This window comes from Bicyclus anynana, chromosome 21 (assembly GCF_947172395.1).
Source record: "Bicyclus anynana chromosome 21, ilBicAnyn1.1, whole genome shotgun sequence".
NCBI lineage: Eukaryota > Metazoa > Arthropoda > Insecta > Lepidoptera > Nymphalidae > Bicyclus > Bicyclus anynana.
Window position 1 is genome coordinate 4,296,001 of NC_069103.1, and position 17,680 is coordinate 4,313,680.

Below are 17,680 nucleotides of genomic sequence, written 5' to 3' on the forward strand. Positions count from 1 at the left end.
TTTCTGCATGACATCGTACCGGAACTCTAAATCGCTTGGCGTTACGCCTATGCCGGTAGGGTGGTAACTAGCCACGGCCGCAGCTTCCCACCAGACAGACCAGACCGAACCCAGGACCTCCGTCTTTTTTTTTAAAAAAAAAAAAGAATATTTGCCATATTTTTTATAATATGACCAATATTCCCATTCCCCTCCAACTAGTCGGGAAAGACTGTACTAGGAGTGGGTACGACAATAGACCAACGGGGCGGGGATCGAAGCACCACCCTTCGGTGATGAGTCCGACCGCTCTTACCGTTGAGCTATTGAGGCTTCAATAAGTCGTCTTGTAAGTCCACCGCGCATACCACTGCGCCACGGAGGCTCTATTAAAAACCGAGGAGTTCTTTCCGTCCGGAATGTTCAATTATAACTAACTACGAGCTATGTATAACTATGTACGCCCGTGACTTTGTCCGCGTGAAACTGATGTGAGCTTTCAATTCTTTTTATTGCCATTTTCGCATATTTTATTATAATAAACAGTACACTAATAATTTTACTAAAATATATATTTAACCGACTTCAAAAAAAGGAGGAGGTTCCCAATTAGTCGCGTATGTTTTATTTAATGTTTGTTACCTCACAACTTCGTAATTTCTTAACCAATTTTGAATTTCTTTTACAGGACGTTTTTACAGACAATCTGTTTAAACCGACTTCAAAAAAAGAAGGAAGTTTCTCAATTCGACCGTATTTATTTTAGAACTTGTATTTGCCACGCTGTTCCAATGGTGGTAATCTATACGAATTGTAAACTCCACACTTAATACCTGCTCGAATAGCTCGTTAGGGTCGTTTAAAATCAATTGAAGCTCCAAAAGTGGCTCTCAATTAAGTGAATTGCGTACATGTCAGTGGCAACGCGGATAAGCCTGTGGCGTGATCGTTTTAGACAATGCGGTGTCAACTGAATGTACACCCTGATTTGTTTATATAGGCTAGTAGCATACGTAGTCTATGCCACAAAGTGTCTAATTATAGGGCTTCGTTGGCTTTAGATAATTATTACGCCGTTTGAGTCGTAGAAAAGTCCATACAGGTCGCTTTCCACCGGGTTACCTTTTAAAAATACATACTGATTTTATCTCTCATCTCTTTATTTGTCCTTTTTTTTAATTCTAACAATGTTATAAAATATAATACAAAACACTGGACACACTGGAGAATCCGGAGTTTGCAAGTTGAATTTCCTTACATTTGGGATGGTTTGCCTACGTCATAATTCCATCCTTCGCCACTGGTAGATACAGCCGTATCAGCCGTATCAATAATATGGGGCCCTACAGGGGCTCCTTACGTTGAAAGCAAAAATTAGTAAAGTGCAATCCACAATCTCAATTAATCTTGTGCTACCCAAAAATCATAAAAGAATTGTAGTTTCAAAAGCAAAAAAAGACCAGATTTTTTCCCGGATTAAGCGTGCTCCCAAAAGTCGGAAACATCATATATATTAATAGTCGCTGTCATATTTATTTTAAGCGAGCATTTTTTTTGAGTATTCTCTAACCTTCATTTGGGGCCCCTAATGAAACACGACTAAAACTCACGTGATATTAGGTCGAAGTATGCCCGACTAGTTTCGAACCCATACGGGGCCCTTAGTCATAAGCTGGTTCTTGCATTGCGGCACGATCCAACCCTTAAATTATTAAATTATTAGCATTTGATAGTTGTCTATTAAAGAAGTTCACACAGGAAAACTCGAGGTTATTGAATTTGTTTTAATGCACTGACGAGTTTAGATTGACAATGTAACGACTTCTAGTCTTACTATCCGACCAGACTTGAGGTAATTTAGAAATTATTTACACTGCAAGTTTTTTGTTAAGTATCGTTAAGGGACTCATGCAAAAATAGTCATTCTAGGAGACTTTCCTTATATTAGGAGAGCCTCGTGAATTACAAATCTACTTACCTCTTTTCCACTTGGACATAATAAGCACAGTGGTGTTCTTAGTCTGAGGCTTAAAGCCATACGAAAACAACCCCTACTTGAAAATCAAACAGAGGATCTTCCACTTATAAAAATCAAAGGCACCAAATATATGGTTATTTATAAATACACTAGCGGACCCCTACGACTTCGTCCGCCCTTAGACTCTTTAAGTAAGTACTTTCAGTAGTATCGCTGTAAAAATTTAGTAACTTCTCCCGTTTTCCCAACATTTCCCTTCACTGCTCTGCTCCTATTGATCGTAGCGTGATGAAAAGTATACTATAACCTGCACAGGAGTATGAAGGATAATTGTACCAAGTTGCGTTAAAATCCGTCGAGTAGTTTTTGTTTCTGTATCGAACATACAGATACAAATTTTTACTGATTGCATATTTCATGTACAGAATTTACCTCTCTACAGATTTATTATAAGTATAGATGAATACCGACACAAAAACGCAAAAACGAATTTCTATGTGATTTTACAATTTTTTTATATCCATCTATAGAATTTAGTTAGTGCTCTATAATTGAAAACCGATCACACAATATCCTCGTTGCTTCGAACAAAGACCGAAAACTAAACGCGTAGCTAACGTTTTTCCAAAGCAATAATTAATTTTCGATCCGTTTCGAACGCTCGCGGTGTTTTCTTTTTTTGCGAGGGGGGTTTTTCCTGAATAAACGTGTATCGGACCACCTAAGGGGGGCGTGGTTAAACGGACTCCCCCCTAAAAGAGTATGGCTGTGCACCCACCACCCTAAAATGACCAGTGGATCAGGGGTTTATGGAACATTTAAACGGAAAAAGTGTTGACATCGAAGCTTAGGAAATGATAGAGTTGTAATACTTACTTATGTTATAAGTTTTCGCGAAAAGTATTAGATACAAAATTAATATAAAGTATTAAATTTTAAAATAATAAATTAACTTAAGGGTCGAAACACTTTATACCTTGTTACCCTAGGTCGTGGTTAGTTACCGCCCTACCAGCAAAGACTTACCGCCAAGCAATTTTTTTTATTTTTTTTATTCTTTACAAGTTAGCCCTTGATCACAATCTCACCTGATGGTAAGTGATGATGTAATCTAAGATGGAAGCGGGCTAACTTGTTAGGAGGAGGATGAAAGTCCACTTCCCTTTCGGTTTCTACACGGCATCGTACCGGAAGCTAAATCGCTTGGCGGTACCTCTTTACCGGTAGGGTGGTAACTAGCCACAGCCGAAGCCTCCCACCAGCTAGACCTGGACCAATTAAGAAAATCTCAATCGGCCCAGCCGGGGATCGAACCCAGGACCTCCGTTTTGTAAATCCACCGCGCATACTACTGCGCCACGGAGGCCGGTAATTTAGCTATCCGGTAGTGGGGTGTGGATTTTCATCCTCCTCCTAACAAGTTAGCCCGTTTCCATCTTAGATTGCATCATCACCTACCATGACGTAAGATTGTAGTCAAGGGCTAACATGTAAAAAAAATCACTATGAAATGTCGACCTTTCCACGTACCATCAGGTGGGCAGATATCCCACTCAATTATTACACTTCCTGATTCATAAACTATCCGCCGCCTCGCGGTTTCACCGGCGTAGTTCCCGTTCCCGTAAGAATACAGGGATAGTATATAGCGACATACACGCATAACGTGGCTTTCTAGTGGTAAAAGAATTTTCAAAATTGGTTCAATAAATCCATAGATTCCCTCTACAATACCACATAAATGGGCTATCTAACACTGAAAGAATTTTTCAAATCGGACCAGTAGTTCCTGAGATTAGCGCGTTCAATCAAACAAACAAAGAAAGAAACTCTTCAGCTTTATAATATTAGTATATAGAATGGCGTCCGCCCTCTGACTTTTCATCTTTCTACGTCAAGCGGTTTTCGTCATGACCTTTGGCTTTTATATATTTGGATTTAACTAGATTAATGTCTTACCGATAGGCTGACTTATTCAATAGAGTAGGTAAACATCACAGATATTTCTGTGATCGGACTCGAATTGTTTGCATAGCTTATTCTCAGAGGACTTCGATGGGATTAATACCTTTTACTCCCGGTATGGACATAAATAGTATTCCGATACTGGAATTTAGAGTAACAGACATTTTGAACCGACTACCAAAATAGCAGAGGTGCTAACCTAATTTAAAATTCATTGATTTCAACTATGCTTGGTAGTTGGTTTACAAGCAATAAAAAGAATAGAAGAGAAATATCGACATTAAAAATCTCGTCGTTTTATCGTGGTGTGTACCAATTTAAATAATATTCGTAATAAACAACCACGAAATAAGTTTAAAATCATTGGTTTACAAGGAGTTTTGTTATATTTGTATTTTTGTAGTGACTAATGGCTCTAGCCACCAGCTGGCCTATTTGATATTTTTGGTCTTATCAACTTATTAAAATAAACATCATATCAATTGTCAAAATGTCATCTACCTACTATAAGATATACACCAGTAAGCACCGGACGACATTTGTTATGTGACATCAATTTTCTCTTTAAAAGCGCTTTTTCGTCGGGGGTTACAAAACAAGAAAGTATAAGAAGTAATAAATAAAAACCAACAACTGAGATAAATGATTTATATTACAACAAAGAAATTCTCACATAGATTCAATATTTACACCATACAATTATATTGTCGTAAAACATTCAATAAAAATTGACTAGAGATTTAATCGTGTAATGTTATCTACAAATGTATTTACAAATTTAAGCTCCATTTAAAAATTATAACTTCAGTCTATAAGTATTTACAGTTTCAATATATTCATAATTTTTAAAAACTAGAACAATGACTAGGTTTACACTAACTGATTTAGGTCCGATTTACAATATCTTTCGATGTCATATTGTAATAATGTAGAAGTAAATTTATTCTGGGAAGTCCGTTAACATTAGATATACGGTACGATGACAGTACAAGCGCGTTGTTTAGAAAATAAAGGTTCGTTATAAGGTAGGCGTCCACATTATCGCATCGTATGTATCGGGCGCATCGCATCAAACGGATTCTTTGTATAAAAGGCAATACAACCTATCCGCATCTTACTGATCGCATGAATCTACCCGTCAGAAATGCTGATGCTGACGTTCTGAGGGGCAGCTTTTGCGATGCGTGCCGTTGACGTCATTCATCGAACACTACGCTATGTGTCACTACGAAAATCCAAATGAGAGTGGTGTCAAAACATCCGTTTGATGCGATGCGTCCGATACCTACCTACGATACGAAAATGTGGACGCCTACCTTTAAATACCCTTCAGTAGGTACACACCATCGCGCTGTCAGACTTCTGCCTGCTGTAAACGCTTGTCTGTACTCAAATACAACCAATGCCAAACAGACTTCCAAAAGTCCAAGTTACAAACTACAACATCTAGGTAAATGTTGATTGTATTTTTCTTTTGTTTTCACGAAATACAGCAATATTATTAAAAAAAAACATACATACAGCCGAACGTAGAACCTCCTCCTTTTTGGAAGTCGGTTGAAAACACTACCTTTAGCAATAATAATTTTCAGACTCAGTCTGCTTTTACAAAACGATGATGTACACAATTTTATGTTATACATTGAAAATTGAAATCATTAAAAAAACTGAAAATTTTCGTCAATTTAAAATGTTTTCTTCACATTTTGGTACAACCGGAAAAAATGCACCAAAATGTATCTACCTACTTGTATATGAATTTTCCATCCATTTCATTGCAAGATAACTTTAAGTATCGTTTCTATTATAAGTGTAAACATAGGCTTATTCTCTACACGAAGTAAGACAATTCAAAAAAGTTTTTAAGATTACAAATGGCAACATTGTTCTATTACTTTAGACTATAGATAGGTACGGATTATGTGATATTATTATTAGGTATATTGTATACAAAAAAAATCCTTATAGTTCACTATTATTATGTTCAAAATGGCAGTCAACTAAAGCGTAATATGTATTTTCCACTGAATTTATACTAAGAATTACCGGATATTTAAGTTTTCCCCTTAGAATTCTGTCTATCTGGTTTATGTATATTAGCTTAATTATCTCAGGAACCTTAACGGTTAAATGTTTCAGTCAGAAATATGCCTATGAAGTTAGATTTCGTGATATCTTTGAGATCCGAACTATGACCTGTTTATTTAGATTTTATTATGAGATTTGGACGATAACTATGGACCTCATAAGAAAACTTACAGTTACTCAGAGGACAAAGAAGTATCTCTGCGTGATTAAATTAGAATTGAGACCACAGAAAAAACAAATTTACCAACATAGTTCGACGAGTCGCAAAGCTAAAGTGGCAATAGGCGTGAAATATGGTTCGACGATTCGACGGACTTTCGAGTCCCAAAATGCTGGAATTTCCTCACCGGAAAGTACAGTATTGGTGGATTTTTATTATTTTTGCAAATTTCACATTATTAGTATGTTGCTTTTTCCCGAAGATATAAAATAAACAAGCTTTGTACCTACTATTTTTAATGAAATATGTACCATATTTCCATTAAGTTATAGCGATAACCCTTTTTATGTTGTCATGTACTTTGTTATGATTTTCGCATTTAGGAAGATTTTAATCTTCTGTCAGATGACGTTACAAACATCTAGATCTATATAAATTCTAGATATGCTATTCCAAATCCGCCGTTTTCCGTTTAAAGATTTTAATTTTTCAGAACTAAAATTTTATATTAAAAAAACAGGTACCTGGTAACAATGAAAAAAAAATTAGGTATGTAACCTAATTTTTTTTTCATTGAGACTGAATTAGTAAAACGTTTAAATTATGTAACGTTGATATTTTTATAAAGCAACAAAAATATTTCTTAATTTCAGAAATAAAATAAAGAAATCGAAGACGTTTTATTCATCGGTAATTTTGGCACTAATTATTATCATATTCGTCGCAAGTCTGTGTACAAACACTCAATACTTCGTTCTAATCAGTTGGCATTCTAAAGGTGCACACAGGCAATTTTTCGAGCAATTATTATTGCTGAGTAACACGTATGAACCAGTCCGAAGCAATAAGTGGAGCAATCAGTAGCAATTTCAATAAACTGTGACAAAAAAAAATGAAAATAAAAAAATTATTAGGGGACGGTGTCCCAGATCCGGATTCAATAATAGAGTCGCTTCAGATCATATGTGTTGCCGAGCAACAATTGCTAGAAATGTCCTGTGTATCTTAAGGTATTAAGTTTATTGCATTTTTTCAGAATATCCTTGGTCTATGTCTATGGTGTTAATTATCTAGCCGCGGGTTTGCCTTGGCGCTAGCTGTGCTCATGGTGGGTGCGCGGGGAGAGAGATCCAGGGCCGGATTCAACGCTGGAATCTCCCGCGTACACTTCGGAAAACCCTCCACCGCTGCCGCCGCCCCCGCTGCCTCCGCCTCCACCTGGAAATTATATCATCTTATTAAACGGCCCATTACGCCAGCCACACACGATCAAGTTTATCGCCAAGTAGACAGTGAAAAAAACATCTAAATATGCTCATGGTTGCTCGACCCCTCAACAGGTGGACTGATGACATCAAGCGAGACGCAGGGATTCGCTGGATGCAGGCGGCTCAGTATCGTAATGTTTCGAAGTCCCTACAAAAGGCCTATGTCTGAAAAGATGATTATAATAGTCATAGGTATGGTTTCGGCATCTTTTCATTGCCCAAATCACCAAGCAGTCTGCAGACTTGACAGTCTATAGATCGTGAGTAGCTAGCGTTAGGGTCATATCACATTAAAATCCGACATAAACCACCTCGCCCGTTCTTGTCGAGTAAATTTACACGGTTTCATCATCAGCTGATAATGGCTATGAGTTTCTTGTCGACTCAACTCCGGGGTAGAGTCACATAGATAAACTTGATATTTCAAAAGAGAGTGTAAACTAAGCCTAAAAAATATGAATTCAAACAAAATATATAGACATTTTTCTACTCTCATTACGTAATAGATTCCATAAGAAAGCCTAAACCATATCACAAAGTTATTTCTTCCTACAGGTCTTTTGGTAATTTTCATTTAGTTCCATGTCATTGGCTACAAAAATTCAGGCTTCCTTAAAAGATACAAATCTAGGAGGCCACGTTGATACAAAAATTGAGGAGGCCACGACCAACGCTAATTATACTTTTTTTTTATTTATTTTATCATGGTCGTAGAAAAAAGTATTGTATGCCACTGTACGTAATTAGTGATTGTATCACTCGAGCTACAATAGCCCCCATTACATGACAGTGGCATAAATAACTATTCCTTATATGCATAACATGTTAATGCTTCTTTAATAATAAAAATAGCTTCCCATAGTTCATTTCAAAGTCGGGTCGACGTATTTGCGCATACCTGTCTTATTACCCAGCAACATTCGACTGCCACAAAACCTTAGGGAATTCAGCGGTGCGTATAATAAATCATTATTAGGTATAAAGCCTGTGATATATGGCCGGAATATATTAACAAGTCGTTGGATGAATGATAGATGATGTGCGTTATGATATGTGATAGTCATATTTTGTATTACGTAAATAGCGATGAAGGAAAAGGTAACATAAAACGTTAATACATAGAAAGTTCATGGCATTGTAGAGGATAATCTCTGGATCTACTTTAAAAATTATTTTATTACTAGGAAGCCACGTTATTTGTGAGTGTTATAGGCTATATTTATCCCCGTTTCTCATGAAAACGGGAACTACGCGGGTGTAATCGTGAGACGTGGGCTAGATAAGTATAAAGCCTGTGATATATGGCTGGAATATATTAACAAGTCGTTGGATGAATGATAGATGATGTGCGTTATGATATGTGATAGTCATATTTTGTGTTACGTAAATAGCGATGGCGGAAAAGGTAACATACATTGTGACGTTGATGTTTAATAAAAACTTTTCAAAATATTATGTTCAATAGAATCTCTCTTTTAAAACTTCTGTTTAAAATAATTGTTTTAATTAATACAAAAAGTTTGGGCAAAATTTGGTTTTACACGAATTGAGCGATAATAATGGATTACATGTTACTCAATAACCTGGTCTAATTTTCAGCGAAGGTCCCACTAAAATCAGTTCATCCATTCCAGAGATTAGCCTGGATAGTATTGTATAAATAACTATAACCACAATACCATGATTCCCGTGGGATTTGTAAAAAAAATAATTTCACGCAGACAAAGTTACGGGCGATAGTAATAGATAATAAAATCGAAATCAAAAATAAAAAAAACATTTATTTCAAGTAGGCTTAGTTTACAAGCACTCGAAACGTCAAGTTTGTCTATTTGTAAAGACCCTACTAGATCACAGGATCAGAAGGCAGGTACTGCTAAGAAATGTCTGCAAGAAACTCAACAGTTCATCATTATCATTATCAACCCATATTCGGCTCACTGCTGAGCTCGAGTCTCCTCTCAGAATGAGTCATTAGTTCACCACGCTAGCCCAATGCGGATTGGCAGACTTCACACACGCAGAGAATCAAGAAAATTCTCCGGTGTGCAGGTTTCCTCACGATGTTTTTCCTTCACCGTTTGATACACGTGATATTTAGTTTCTTAAAATGCACACAACTGAAAAGTTGGTGGTGCATGCCCTGGACCGGATTCGAAACCACGCCGTCCGGAATCGGAGGCAGAGGTCATATCCACTGGGCTATCATTAAGGAACTCATCAATATTTACCGTGATGTGTGAGAGGTACGCAGTAGGAGGTGCCGGCGCAGTGTCGCGGCCGCACCTTCTCGTAGCGGCTGAGATGCTGGAGCTCGCATTCTGAGTGATGCTTCTCCACTGGTACAGAACACAATGGTTAAGGTAAGATGGTAAAGACAAACAGATCAATACAAAGCTAAAGGTAGTTTAGGAACTCAATAATAATTTGTAAAGTACGAATAGTACGAAACAGTTAAATACTTGATTATTAATAATCTATCTATACTTATAATAAAAGTGGTCGAATACTATACACAATCGAATACATTTATTCGACGAGAGATCATCCACGCAGACCCTCACGGGTCTCGGGGGACTACCGACCGAGATACATTTATTCGCAAATGGAGATTTTACTTATACCATTTTGTAACACCAAACGTTACCGTAGCATATCGTTCGCCAGCGCCATCTAGAATCTATACTTAAAAATTAAAATACGAATTCTGTACATTTTGTACGTTCTGAACATTGAAGATATTTTGAAAATTTTTGTTGGGTTTATATAATCGATACTGAAGCTAAAAATATTTTTTTTGATTTTTTGTCTGTTTGTCTGTCTGTCCGCGATTTATTCGTTATTCGGGCACCACGTTGAAACTACTGAACGAATTCAAATGAAACTTGGCACAACATAATACGGAGAAGGTTATAGGATACTTTTTATTGCGAAATTAAAATGAGAAGGGGGTGAAATAGTTTTGTATGAAAAGTCCTTCATTTTTAGAGTTACAGTTTTAGAAATTTGTTTATAACTCATAAAAAAAAATACAAAATATAATGTAATTCAAAAATTTTTTAATTCAACCCCTAAAGTGGTAAAATAGTGTTTGAAAGTTTACATTAATTTCCACGTGGACGAAGTCATAAATCTAGTAATTCATAAATCAGGTCGCAAACAGTGCACCACAATATGCCTTCTTATTATAACTATACTGGCAGTAAAGCGTATTTGGATTATTTGTTTGCTATTCCAAACGTGTGGAATTTCCCGCGACTGTCGCGTCTAGACAGTATAGTTACCGTCAGCGCGGTCGCGATGTCGTTGCGGGTGCTTCCTGCAGGGCCGGTGCGGCGGCGCGTCGTTATCGCGATGGCCGAAGGTACGGAACTGCAGCGTGTGGTCCAATGTCGCCGCCGTCTCGCCGCCCACCGCGAACGTCGCGTACGGACTTATTTCGTATACATCTGTATACAAAATAATTATAGATTTAGGAAAAAACATCAAATACTTAAGTTTATTTTTTTTGACGTGACAACGTCTTATAATTCGATGGAGCCGACCGATCCGAAAAACGATGACGTCATGCGTTGTTCCCTCGCTCTAGGGTTGCCAACTTTAATTACAAGAAATAAAGTATATTCTGATGTGAGTATATATGAGTCTATGAAGATTTTCTTTTAAAAAATGCAACCATTCCATCAGCATTTTATTATGACGTTGTCACGTTCATCTATCGTCACTAAACCGACTTTACAAACAACCGATTTTTTTTGTTTAAGCACAATCATGCAGATATTATGTCGTAGGCATATAAGAAAATTATATATTTTGCAAAAATAAATTTCACGCGCTAAGTTATAACTATAAAAATATGAATGGTTCAATACAGGAAAAAGATTTTCGGAATGCGCAAAATTTTATACTTTAAACATAAAGGAAATTTGATAGGTATGTAGATATTTTTTCTTTTTTTTATTAACTAAAAATACCAAAGTTTACCGAAATTATTTTACGATAAAAACAATGTGTTTTGTTATTTTTGGAGTCAGAAATTTAAAAAAAATCTTAAATGTACAGACTGAAAATATATTTATTATTTACTATTATGCACCAAAAGAAATAATGTGCCCTTCAAAAATTATCTTCCTGTTTATATAGTTTTATAGTTCTATATTTTATATAGAGTAAGATCCCAGAGCGATCTGACATAAAGCACATTAGACACTACTGAAAACCAAAGGATTCATCTTTGTAAAAATTAGCTTTTGACGACGTCCGTGGCGCAGTGGTATGCACGGTGGGTTTTTTTAATTGATAAAAAAAGACGATTGAGGTTTTTTTAATTGGTTCAGGTCTGGCTGGTGGGAAGGCTTCGGCCGTGGTTAGTTACCATCCTGCCGGTGAAGACGTAACGCCAAGCGATTTAGCGATGTCGTGTAGTAACCGAAACCGGTGTAGATTTTTTCCTCTTCATAACAACCCGCTTCCATCTTAGATTGCATCTACACTTACCATCAGGTGAGATTGTAGTCAAGGGTTAACTTGTAAAGAAAAAATAAATTAATTAAACAAATAAAAAAACCCGACTGCATAAATTATACAAAAACTGAAAAGAAAAAAATAAGCTCAGTTCAGAAGTGTAGAAAGCAATAATTAGAAAACAGTCGGGACCTATTAAAAATGTAGACGAAAATCATTCTAATCAATAGAATAAATAGGTCCCGACTGTTTTCTAATTATTGCTTTCTACACTTCTGAACTGAGCTTGTTTTTTTCTTTTCAGTTTTTGTATAATTTATGCAGTCGGGTTTTTTTATTTGTTTAATTAATTTATTTATTTCACACTTTTTAGTTAAGATAGATGGTGAATTTCGTTTATTTGTTACGTTTGTTACATGTTACAAAGTACGATATTGTATACTTCCAACCGAGGTTAAGTAAATATTTAAAAAAAATCTACGGAACCCTCGGTGGGCGAATCCGACTCGCACTTGTCCGATTTTTATAATCAATATAAAATTTAGTCTATTTTAGGTGTTCTAAAACTTCACTTGATAAACCCAACACTCATAGTCATCCACCTCGCGTATTTTGTTAGACAATTAATAAATAACGTTTTTCTTATTGTAGTTTTTTTTAACATAGCCATGATATACCATTTTGAAATCCTCTCAAAAAGCCCTTGAATTTGATACCCATGTTGCAATATTCAAAAAAAAATTTTTTTTTTCACCTCGAGTCTATAGCGTCTCACAGTCGTCTTGTTGGTATTTTTTAAATTTCACCTATCTAAGAACACTTGGGTTATTAAGACAAATCTAACGATATCTTAATTACGAAAATCCGTCCAGCGGTTTGGAAAATATGAGGTAATAAAGAATATTACATACATACATACATACATACAAGATACGCGCGTAAAACATAACCCTTCTTGCAGTCGGGTAAAAAAAGCTGTATCAGATCTCTCTAGGATCTCGGTCTAGTAGTTATCTTATAAAATAAACTTAATCTAGTGAAAAAGAAAAAACACCCATGTCGTACATAAATTCTCACCGGAAGCAGGCGACAGTTTGTCGTGCTTATAGTCGTGTTGGCAGTTCCGTATGTTCTGCTGCTCGGGGCACACGGACTTGTCGGTGCTGGTCACTGAGTGGCTGCAGCGGCGAGCCTCTTCCTCAGTCTGCCCTCCGCAAGACAGGAGGGTGCTAAAACAAAAGTCCTAGATGATACTCTGTACTAAAACCAATCTCAATGTTAATATTATAAACAAAAACCACCTTCACACTTGAATAGGGATGATGACAGTTTTTTAAATTATATATAAATTAAGAGTATACTAATAGCTAAGCAATTTTGTAAAAGTAACAGGGTATCTGCGATCATTACTTTCGGAGCTACAGGGATTTAAAGGGACAGATTTGCGGCGCTGCCGCGGATCCCTGATAAACGCTCCATACAAAATGGCACGCTTTAGTGACGTCATTGGCTCGCTGATCGTTAGGTTTGTATGGGCGTTCAAACAAAATTACTAATATCTTTGTTATTTGTGCGTTTATGTTTATAGTTCATTTATTGAAAAATGTCACATTTAATGTACGGAGGCTAAAACTGTATGAATTTTCATCTAATTACGATAAAAAAAAATTAATAGATTTTGAAATTTTATAATCTTATTTATTTTGCAAATATCCAGACAATCTTTGCTTTTTATGTATAAATTAGTTAACATTGACCCTATTTACCCGAATGTATCATAAAATCCATATATTCAAACCTAGTCATCATCCCCATTACAATTTTATTAAACTAGATTTAATTTTACAGTGAGGCTTAAAACATGGAGACTCTCATAATCAAAATAACCCTGTGATATAACGAACGTCTCTTTTTAAAGTCTTTTTGAAGATCGAGTACCAACTCCGCGGAACCAATCTTCGGATCTCCCCATTGGTTGATTCAACCGGCTCTGCCAACAGTATTCGATGATGGCGCCCTCAATGAAGCGCGTCACCGACCGTTTTTGATTGGTGTTTCCAATCGTACCAACAACGCACAGAGCTGCCAATATGCTCGCTCCACGGCGCTCCAGTAGCGCCCCCAAGCGCCAATAGTCGACAGCAACGTGGTGTTGCCAACAATATCAACAAACAAATTAAAAATGAGGGTATTTATAGATACTATAAATTATAGATACTATGTAATTATTATCCTCATCATTATCAGCCGTTAGACGTCTACTGCCACACATATGCCTCTTGTATGGACTTCCTAACACAACGGTCTCGAGCCGCCAGCATCCAGCGGCTCCCTGCAATCCGCTTGATGTCCTCGGTTCACCAATTAGGGGTCGACCAACACTGCGCTTTTCGGTGCGGGGTCGTCTTTCCAAAAAATAATTAATTGTTTGTTGATAAACATTTCACATTGAGTTTGGATTTAGTATAGTTTCAAACTTAAGCTATTAGGGGATTGCAAAAGAAGCTGAATCGCGTAAGCACCATTCTGTCTCAGTAAATTAAATACAATTTTAATTAAAAGTATTGTTTTTTTCACGTTTTACTTTTTCACTCGGCTTGGATGTTTACATTGTTGGAGTGAAAAGCCAGAAAGTAATGTGAAAAAAGAATGTAACGTGAAACTAAAAATTAGCAATAGATTTGCAATTAAGTTTTAAGACATTTTCTTCAACGAAAAACAAAAAATTCGCGATCCACGTAGTCTGTCAAAATAAATGGAAATTATTCTTCATTGTAATTATAGAAGTAATATCAATAGAAAGGGCGTATCTACTTATAATGTTTCAATGTGACTTTTATGTACTTATAAATATTTCGTCTTAACATTGAAGGAATATTGAACTAAGGAATTTTTATTTATTTTATTTATATACCGTAACGTAAAGTAACGTTTCAGTATAAAATATTTGTCATAAAATTTTACTGGCACAGTCGAACATTTCGTTCTTCGTCAAAAGCATATCAACTCTACGACGTCGTCGTAAAATTTTTCTGCGTATAAAATTTGAATTTCCTGCACGTTTCTTGGAGGTAAAGCAACATGAAATGTGAGATGTAAAATACACGTCGAAAGCAGCTGTATTTTTCTCAAGTTTTAGCGCGCGTGTTGATGACATTCGGTGCATGTTATGTACTGCTTCGGTCTTGCAGCGCATGTTTTACCAGGAACATTTTTAAAATAAATGATATCAAGAAAAAAAACATTTAGATACACTGAACATTATATGTATAGGCATTAAACAGATAGAGCGCACGGCATACGACTGTGTCGTAACCTCTCCAAATACAAAATTCAAAAACGAATACATTCTCGAGTCAGTACGGCACGAAGCGTCGCATCAATAATTTTCAATGTTATGCGTCTTATGTTTTTAAATATTTTAAAAACTATTCACAAAAAACAAGAAAGAGTATTTATTATTGGTAATAATTTTATTGATTATTTTTTTTTGTTTTTTTTTTTTTTATTGAGAAGGAATACAATAAGGAACTTAAGCTAACTTATCCTAATAACTATACAAATCATGCCCACGCGGAATGGCGGCAAGAATACTGGCTGCATTTCCGCGCTGGACAGCCAGGCTGATCCTTTGCGCAAAAAATTGATTATTATATTAATTTAAGTAATTCTTTCTTTCTTTTCTTTTGTAAATGAACACTAACGGGCGTACATAATTTAACGTACTCAATTAAAAACACATTCAGACTAAAAAACCACATGAACGGGTGACCTACGAGAAAAATACAGTTTTCGCTATTGATACTTAAACACCAATGCTTAATTGTTTCCAGTTGTGGGAATCGAACCCACGGCCGTGGATGAAGAAAGTAGGGTAGAATGTAGTCTAATTATTTGGTAAAATCCAATCGAAATTAGAAATAATAATAATAATTATTCTGTACTTTGATTACTTGGACTTCTGTGTTTGTATTGCATCAATGTTGGTTCACTCTGACTAGTTCCTCGTGTTTACACTTGAAGTCAAGAGTTGTAAAGTTCCAGCTTCCCATAATCCGGGAAACACAATTTGCTCCCGGTATTGATCCTTCTACAGTTTGTAGTGTTAAGCACTGTATGCTAGCTTCTATCAGTGAGTTGTATTGAGATTGAAGCGTTGTAATTACATTTACTAAAGCCAGATAATTTTCCAGATTAATTAAAGCAAAGCAAAAGCAATTGTTTTATTAATTTTCTTATTGGATTTGCATTATTCATCCGACTTCAAAATAATAAGTAATTATTTGTGAATTCTTTAAATTAGGTTTAATATTTTAGTTTTTTATAATTTAAGAGTAAAGTTTGATATTTTACTTGGCTCTGACAGCAGTGGTCAGCCAACGTGGTAATAGGTCACAAGGTTCAAAGTTCGAGTTCTATGTCAACGTACGAAATAATGAGATTTCCACTATGGGTGGTCCAAGTTTCAAATTCCCTCCATCTAACATTAATCCTCCTCCATAAACTGCCATTTTCTTCAAGAATATTTTCCATATCTTTTATATATGACCAATATTCCTATTTCCCTGCAATTAGTCTAAAAATACTGTGTATTGTAGTAGGTACGAGAAGAGTCAAACGGGCGGGGATTGAACCACCTCTCGGTGATGAGGGCACTGTGGAGCTATTGAAGCTTAAAATAGCCTGATGATGATGGCTAAGTTTCCAGGGGACCGGATAAAGCCGGATATAAGTAGGTTTTTTGATTGCATGTCCAGTATCCGGCCAAAATAAACTGTGTCCGGCTTGTCCGGCTTATATAAAGCTTTTTACATTTCGCATTTGTTTTAGCTAAAAAAGTCTTCTAATTGTGCAATTTCATGAGTATTTAAGAAGAATTGAAATATGTTGATAAATATTTACGAGTATCTTGAATTTTATTTTGTCTGATGACTATTTTACTGATTAATAATAAAGTATGTACCTACATACCTAAGACTGATTTGGCGTTCGATTTAATTTATTATTTCACTACAATATTATTTCACATAACAAGATTTATGATAATAATTAAAATAGGCTTGATTTCACATACATTGTTTTTGTCGTACCTGACCTACTAAATCCTGAATAATGTTGACCTTTCTACCCAAATGCTGGCTAAACTGTCTGGTCTATCCAGCTATTAGGTTTGACAACCTGGCAACCCTACGTACCTTCGTTTAGCCATGAGTACGAGCAACAAGGCAGTCACAGCTATCGTGGCCAAGGCAGCGAAGGCCAGTGACACCGCGCCCAACACACGGTCGGAGTTGTCAGCGCCGTTCACTGTGCTGGTCGGAGCTCCTTCAGAGTGGAAAGCCACTGGCCGACGGAGGCGTTCTGTGTGGAAAAAATGTGTTAATATTTATGCCAGAATCTATAAAAGGGGGTAGCGTAGGATTTTATAGGATAAATGGTTGTGTATGGTGGGAGGAGGAGGGTAATTTGAGGGCTAAAACTCGCCATCGGTCCGCTGAGGCTGTGAAAGCAAGAAAGAGAGAACTTAAAAAAAAATGAGTGAAAATTTTTTAATTAATTTGAATATAATAATATGAGGCTGTGAGCTGAAAAGGAGTCCTTTCAGCTCAAGAAAAAGATAACTTCAAAAAAAATACAATGTGAAAAAATTGTAATTAATTTTAATATAATAATAATTCTTCAAATAATTTTAAGTAACTAATAATCTTATTAATAAAAGATAGTATTGGCTAAATCGAAAATTTTCAAAACAAATGTACAGTCAAAAGTTTCACTGTG

General features: G+C 36.0%; 1 protein-coding gene across 2 annotated transcripts in view; it reads right to left on the reverse strand.

Annotated features, from left to right (window-relative positions):
* Positions 1-4,595: 4,595 nt before the first annotated feature.
* LOC112044324 (cell adhesion molecule Dscam2-like) overlaps positions 4,596-17,680 on the reverse strand; it is a 152,503-nt gene continuing 139,418 nt past the window's right edge. Inside the window, exons 31-35 of one of the 2 annotated variants that reach the window (XM_052888110.1) lie at positions 17,098-17,263; positions 12,980-13,131; positions 10,723-10,887; positions 9,670-9,777; positions 4,596-7,388 (exon numbers count right to left, since the gene is read on the reverse strand). In XM_052888110.1, the coding sequence (XP_052744070.1) occupies positions 7,264-7,388; positions 9,670-9,777; positions 10,723-10,887; positions 12,980-13,131; positions 17,098-17,263 (716 nt within the window). In that variant the 3' untranslated portion in view covers positions 4,596-7,263. Of the gene's footprint in view, positions 7,389-9,669; positions 9,778-10,722; positions 10,888-12,967; positions 13,132-17,097; positions 17,264-17,680 lie in introns of both variants that reach the window. The other variant, XM_052888109.1, reaches the window with a different exon arrangement.